The sequence below is a fragment of the Zea mays genome, chromosome 1 (genome assembly GCF_902167145.1).
Source record: "Zea mays cultivar B73 chromosome 1, Zm-B73-REFERENCE-NAM-5.0, whole genome shotgun sequence".
Taxonomy (NCBI): Eukaryota; Viridiplantae; Streptophyta; class Magnoliopsida; order Poales; family Poaceae; genus Zea; species Zea mays.
In genome coordinates, this window is record NC_050096.1 from 116,429,044 (window position 1) to 116,437,029 (window position 7,986).

At 41.1% G+C, this 7,986-nt stretch overlaps 1 protein-coding gene across 1 annotated transcript; it reads right to left on the reverse strand.

Annotated features, from left to right (window-relative positions):
• Positions 1-1,919: 1,919 nt before the first annotated feature.
• LOC100382791 (uncharacterized) lies at positions 1,920-3,925 on the reverse strand. Its single transcript, NM_001175495.1, has 2 exons — positions 3,387-3,925; positions 1,920-2,481 (listed from the first exon to the last, which is right to left on the reverse strand). The coding sequence occupies exons 1-2, from the start codon at positions 3,884-3,886 to the stop codon at positions 2,106-2,108; spliced, it is 876 nt and encodes a 291-aa protein (NP_001168966.1). The 5' UTR covers positions 3,887-3,925; the 3' UTR covers positions 1,920-2,105.
• Between the last annotated feature and the right edge of the window lie 4,061 nt (positions 3,926-7,986).

The window sequence follows — 7,986 nt, forward strand, 5'->3', positions numbered from 1 at the left end:
TTAGGAAAGAAGATTTTGTGATAGAGTTAGTTGAAGTTCCTAGGGATCTTCAGGTTTTCCTTTTGTTAACTACTACATTTGCTTGCATGTACTTAAGACCATTTATGTGACTTTTTCTTTCACATGAAACACACCAGTTTGGATATATGGGAAGTGTAGGTGGTTGTTCAGACTTAATAATGTTTTCTTCTTAAGCGGTGTTATTCCTTAATCATCTTATTTTTGTATAAATTGTAAGGTACATAAAAAAACTTGGATTCATCATTTTAGTTAACCACCAACCATGTTGAAGTTCAGCTTTTGCATTAAGCAGTGGTTACAGAAAATAATATATGTAGTATCCAATGAATTCTTTCTCTAATGTGTTTTTTGCATATTATGACTATCTTATGTCTTTCAAACTTATGAATGACTTTTTAGGATATATTGTATTGAGGTTCCTTCTATATTACCAAAACTGTCTTACATACTAAGTTTTCCTTTATGTGGCTCTTGCAATCTGTTTGCTATTGAGTTTCTCCTAACTCCTGGGATTTTCTGATGGTACAAGTTGATTACTGAAATATTTTCTTTAATATTCTACTCCATGCCTTCCAAATTATAAATTGTTTTAGCTTGTTTTAGATACACAGATCTTGCTATGCACCTAGATATATATATATTTGCAATTTGGAATGGAGGTAGGAAAACACTGAATATTTCCTCATTTCCTAAACAAGACCGGAGAGCTGCCATATGTTAGAAGTAAAAGCTATGTCTTATGCACGTGTGCATAATTGAAATGGTATGCTTTACGTAGTTGGTTTACATGAAAAAACTATATTAATGACAAGGCTAGATTTGTGCTCAAGTTATATTTTCTTTTTAATGGCATTGTTTATTGTAATCCACATCATATTTCGTATTTTACCTTTAACATCTCCCTTGAGTTACAGATGATGCAATATGTAAAGATAGGCTTCAGCGTATGAGACAGCGTAGAGATTAGAATTTCTACATGTGTAAACTTGGCAAGGACTTTGTAATTGATGCAGCTTTTACAGAACATGCTTCTCGCTTTTTTTGACCACGGTTGTCAACCTGTCGGCTGGAGAAATGGTAAGAATGTACTTTTCCATCTTTAGTATGCTATGGTTGCTTTGCGTTATAGTGATTTATTTAGTAATTTGTTCATATTCTTTTTTGGTTAAATTTGTAGGAATTGCTATCTTTTTCTTTAAATTGTACAACTTGATTACCAGCTATGGTAATAACGCAGACTTACAGAGAAAAATGTTAAAAATGAATTTATCTTTCGCTATCATTTGTTTAAAATCTTGTACCGGGTGGTCTATTTATCTCCCCTGGGACCACCATTCTTTCAGCATGAACACTGTTCTTTCAGCATCCGACGTCACAAATAGTTGGTTCTTTCTACATGACCGCTGGTCTTTCAGCATCCAACATCCAACGACCGTTTCGGAAAGCGGTGATTAATATAAAGTCAGTGACAATATAGACATAATCAAATATTTATTTGGATTTTCTAATGCATTGGTAGCTCTCCTATGTAATTACGAAAATATGTATAATGCTTGTTGATATTTTAAATCTTTTGTTGTAAACTGTATGACGTTTCACCGATTGTACATTATTAAATTACTTATGGTAAACAATAGTATTTTGTGCATTATTTTTTAAATCATGATGAAATGTTGTATTTTCCCGATAGGTAGGGCGCCTGTAAGGCGCCCCATGTTCTAATCTTTATTAATTTTCAGATGTGTTGATTCGGCCTTTCAGAGTTCAGAGTGTATGCACTTAAGTTTATAGAAAGTGTATATGCATATATGGTTGCTTCAGGCATAAGACAGACGTCCATCTAATATTTATTGTCCGCTAGTTTATTTCTAAAATAAAACGTAATAAATAAAAAAATTGCAGGGAATAACATTTATTATAAGATCCGAACACCAAAGTAGTATCCTATATCGAACACCATACATAGATCCGGACTGATTTTGAAGAAACAAACCAAATCGCACAAAATGTAAAAGTTGGCACCGCGATGTTATTATGAATTAACGCCTGAAGCAAATTAAACGTCCTTTCATATGGTCCAAAATTTAAACTTGGGATGCAGGTTCTGTGGCATGTGACGACACTGCAGGAGCTGAAGGCGGCGGCTGGCCATCGACTGCGACCACCTCCTCTGCATTCTGCTGCGGCGCCGGCTGTACCGCCGGCTGCGCCATGGCTAACTCCGGCTGCTGCGTCGCGAGCTCAGGCTTGGTGGACCTTGCTGTGGGCGTGGTGACCTGGAGCAGGATGTAGGACGCGATCTGCATGACTGTGGCGGCGACAGACAGGACTGTCGCAGCCGCGAACAGTGGGCTGCCTGGGTCGACGTAGCATTCACCGTCGGCGTTGGGCTGTCTCTCTTGATCCGCGTTAAGCGCCGCGCCCGCGATAAACAGTGCCACCACTAGAATCACAGTGATCCTGAGATATATACGTATGTAGCAGTTTTAGTGAGGAAATGGAAATCGCTTGAAAAAATAGGTTGTCAAGCTAGCCCTTAACGAAAAATATATATGCGAAAAAACCCTCACCTTTTTATGACTCGACAAATGCATAGAAATATTGGAAAAATAACGGTTATCTATTAATTGAAAATTTCTCATCTACATCACTATATAAATTACCAATTCAAACTTCGTAAGACCCATCCAACCAAGTCACTACCATACACATAACATCCATGGTATGCACCAAAACAAATTGTGCTCAATCATGACACATCATCGAAACCAAGGGTTTAAATAGTAGAATAACATATATTATTCATTCAAATTCAATAGACAATATTTTTAGATTATCTTTCATTCCTCATTCCTCTTCTCCCTCGCCGCCCCCGGCCTCCTCTCCACTCTCCCCCTCTCCTGTGTCCTTGTCGTCCCCCTTCCGCTCACTCGCGCCGCCGTCATTAACCTCTCCCCTACTCCACCGTCACCGCCGCCGCCGACTCCTCCCCTCTAGTCTTCAGGATCGTAGAGTTAGCATAGACTATGGAGATGCTCGAGACTGCTCCGAAGTCTAGCTTTAGCATGAAGTTGTTTTGTATAATATAAATTTGAACGGTTTAAAAATATTTTTAATCTAAATAAGAAATAAAATAACTTATCTAAATAACTTCTAAAAGTTTATAACTTCAACTTCACAATTTATTGAAGCTTCTAATGACCTCCACTTCATCAACTCCATCAAATTTTATGAAGCTGAAGAGCTGAAGCAGCCCTCAACGCGGGGCCTATATATGCTAGTGTATATTTATATAATTAATCACTGTTTCGCTAAAACATACGCATGCGCAAAACACTGAAATTTTGTGTAGTTAATATGCGTACCATGAGACGGCGGCGAGGACCATGCCAACGATGCGCCTTGCCTGCTTTGGTACCTCCCATGTCTGGCAGCACCCGCAGCAGAGGCCAGCGGCGGTGACCCCGACCTGAGCCGTAATCACCAGCAGCGCCGCGACGATGCCACAGCCCAGCGCTGCCGTAGCCCGGTACTGGCATTTTGTAGTTCCGTAGATATCATACGAGGTCCCGGCGAGGGCCTTCGCCGTGGCGGCCTCTCCGGCGACTCCGAGGATGAGGACAACGAAGCCGAGGAAGCCCACTACGGAGCACACCACCGCGACATGCACCTCCATGATGACGCCGCCTTTCTTCTTCGTCGTCTTGGACTCACCTCGACGCTTCGTCCTGCTTATTAGCAGATTCTTGGCGGTACTGCTGTGCGCGCCCTCTGCTAGCTCATCGACGGCCAAGGTTGTTGCATTGGGTACATTGTTGCACGCACTTTGTACTTTTGTGGATTGACCTGCATGCACAGCTTGCATTATTGTCTGCCTCCACGCTCCAATGTACGTGCAACAATGTACATTATTGTGTATAGACCTGCATGCAGCTTGCATTCACTTTGGATTCTCAGCCGCCTCTCGCACTTTCCTTTTTTTACTTTGATGTTAACTCAATGCAAAGATGGCAGAATATGAACAAAATAATTATCATAAGGAGACATAAAAAATGAACAGCTAAGGCGTTGCCAAAAAAAAAAATTTGACCCACCAGTTAAGAAATGGATGAAATAAAGATGAAATTGCATAGAAGTCGACGCTTTTCTTTTGCCAGGGACTTTATACGCTAGCTCTCCCCTCTGCTCCAAAATCAAATAATTCAACTAATGTATCAAGACAAGCACTTATCTTAAGAACTTTCTAAATTGAAGTGTCATTTTTCAGGTCATGGTTATTGCATATATTTTATATTAAAGTTATAGTTTTATCTAATTTTTGTAGACACAGTCTATTATTTTTAGTCATGAGAATAAAAATTTCAATAAATAAAACCACAAATCCAGCAAGGATTTGTTTATATTGGCATAAAGATAATTGTTGGGGCCTTACTCTTCTCAAAGTCCAAAAACATGACTAACCATTTGTTTCTAGCATAATATTGATTATTACAGGGAGCTTTGCCTCATGATGATAGTTTCTCCTCTGTCAAGGCCTTTAAGACGAAGATATAGCCCGAGAATGATAGCAATGAACGACGAAACTATAGCAGAAGAGTAACAGCTTTAGCTTGAAGTAATTTCGAAGATCAAGCATGTTGCTGAGCTGAAGAGGAAAAACTGACTAGTCCCTAATGATTTATGTTACAGTTATGAACAAATGTTAAGGTCATAAATGTATTTTTACCCGGGCTGCGTTCCGTGCCTATAAATAGATGAACAATACTACACGCTGGATTGAATTGCTCTGGCGTCAATACCTTCGACTTGTTCGAAGGTATCAATGTAATTTAAATTCTGTCAATGTTCATGTGTATATTATGAAATACATATGTGTATATATCATCTCTATGGATTCTTATTCTCATAAATCATGAAGGTATGTCCTTCCTGACCTTCGTCTGATGATCATTATATCCAAAAGGAGATAATGTTTCGGAGGACGGAGGTCCATAATCTTTAACAATTGTGTTGCCTTGTTCTTGATTCACAGTATTTGAGAACAAGTGACCAATATTGGCGCCCACCTCTGGTGAACTCAAATGACCACTTTCGGCAACAGCCGAGCAGCCACCTTCGTCATGCTGCCGAAGAAGGCAATAGCGCCAGTGGCTGCTCTTCAGCCGCTGGACATCAACCAAGAGGGGCTCTCTCTGAGAGAAGCCCGAAACCAGAAAAGGAAGGCCACCCGCCCAACACCGCAAGAGGATGAGCTAGACCAAGAGATCAGAGACTTAGAAGTCATACACTAGCAAGTGCAGAGAAAGAGAGAAAATGCTTCGGCTAGCTGACCTTCAGAGGAAGATTGACGAAGCTGTCGAAGAAATGCATCATATCACACAAGAGGACCAAAGACGAAGGCCACAACAGAGAGAGCTTCGTCAAGAAATTCCAAGCAATGATGACGAATGGTATGATGATTTTCATCATGGTAACTTTGCTTTTGATGATGCTTTTCCTCTAACAGCAGAATTGCAGGCTGCCCCATGGCCACCATCCTATAAGCCACCGCAGCTTCCCATGTATGATGAGCATTCTAATCCGAAGCAGTTCCTTATGAGCTACGAGGCAACCATATCATCATATGGTGGCAACACAGCTGTCATGGCGAAATCTTTCATCATGACAGTCAGGAGTGTGGCTTAGACGTGGTACTTCCCTTCGCCCGGGAACAATCACGTCATGGCAAAAGCTGAAGGACATGCTGGTAACCAGTTTTCAGGGTTTCCAGACGAAGACAGTAACTGCCCAAGCCTTGTTCCAGTGCACGCAAGACCATGAAGAATACTTGCAAGCATATGTCCGATGGTTTCTGCGACTCAGGGCCCAGGCACCAATGGTGCCAAATCAGATTGTTATCGAGGCTATGATCAAAGGGCTCCGACCAGGACCGACGATGCAGTATTTTTCTAGGAAGCCACCACAAACTTTGGAAAAGCTTCTGCAGAAGATGAACGAGTACATCAGGGCCAATAATGACTTTCAATAGAGAAGGGAAGAGGCCTACAAATACCCCAAGATGACTAGGGGCTTTGGAGGAAGGCTCCACCCTAGGCATGTAAGAACAATCCATAATCCCAGCTCAAGGCCATCAACAAAGCTCCCAGTCTTCAGGGATGCAACAAAGTTCTTATAGGCCACTAGCTCCAAGAGGCAGAGGAGGAAGAAGTTGAGGAGGAAGGTTCAGTTCCCAACCCAAAAGGTTGTTATGTTAATTCTGTGGGGAAGATAAGAGACATACAACAAGGACGTGTCAAGTCACGATCCAGAAGCAAAAAGAAATAGTTGAAGCCAAAGCACGGCATAATCAACCGAATCAGGTCTTGCACACTGCTTCGTGCTATTCACCATACATTCCCGAGTATGTGGGCAACCAGCAGCCCACAACATCAGTTGCTTTGGCAAGTCACTCTCAAGCTGCATGGGCTCCGCTACCTCCACACCACCTGTGGCACCAACTTGGACTCACAATCAGCAGCCAGAAGGGCACCGCCAAGCACAGCAACAGTGTGACAGACATGAAGAGTCTGAAGCTCGCACAGTAAACAACATTGTGCCTGAGTCAAGACATATTTACTAAAGCAATACAGGGGCTGAATCGAAAAATTTTCATACTTAATGTACTCTTTATTATTATGTCTTTATATTTTTTCTCTGAAGACAATATAAGAAGGTTCAACCTTCGGTCTGTTATAATGAATTTTTGGTTACACCCGAGTGTAACAGAAAGGGTGAAGAAGCTCTAAAGTCGTTCCTAAAGGGATACAAAGCTAAAATACCATCTAAGTAAAAGGTGAAGAAGCTCCAAAGTCATTCCTAAGGGAATGCAGAGCTTAGCTCCAAAGTCGTTCCTAAGGGGATGCAGAGCTAAAATACAACTTAAGTAAAAGGTGAAGAAGCGCCAAAGTCGTTCCTAAGGGGATACAGAGCTTAGCTCGAAAGTCGTTTCTAAGGGGATGCAGAGCTAAAATACCACCTAAGTAATAGGTGAAGAGACTCCAAAGTCGTTCGTAAGGGGATGCAGAGTCTTATTTTTTTATGGTTTGTGCATAAACATCATTTGCATCATATCATCACATCATATTGCATAACATCACATCATACAACATTTTGCATCGACATAAGAAGTGGAAAAAGAAGGAAAATTGCTCCTTCAAACATACCGATTAACCCATGAGGTTAGATCTACCTTTGGCAAAGAGTCACGAAAGAATGAATCAATAACACAAGGTTTATGCCTCTGGCAGAGGTGTTTTTATACAAGGTTTGTGCTTTCGCCAATGGTATTCATATGCAACATCCACGACGAGATAGTCAAAGTTGCTTCGGCAAAGAAGGGGGATTTCTTTCTTTCTTTATGATGTGTGAAAAGGAGGGAAGGTGTTTTTTCGCCTGCGGCTCAAAAACGGTACGTACGAAACTTTTACACCTCACAAAGAAATATATTACATCATTAAATACAAATAGTTGGTATTTGTTTCTTACAAAAACAAAACTAATTGCAAGGCTCTGAGTTTTCAATAGACAGGCCCTAGTCATCTTTTAAAACTTTGTCAGCAGCTTCGTCTAGTAGCCTGTTAACAACTTTGTCAACGGCTTCATTCTATTTTAATTATGTCAAGCACCCCCTTCAGAGATGGATCAGCTTCAGGATCGTATGGCTCTAGAGGGGGAGAGAGCTCAGCTGCACCAAAATACAAAGTGTCTATTAGTACCAAAGCTGAAATAATTTACGAAGTTAAGACATGATAGATATACCTATAAGTCTGGCGCGTTCAGCAGCTTCTTCAGTTCTCCTGGCCTCTTCCAAGACGCCATGAGATTCTATCTCTTTCTTTCTGATAGCTTCGTCAGCTATCTCTTAGCCACCCTTCAGCCATACTTTAGAATAAAACTTTGCACCTAGTGCAGTGGCTTCGACCGAAG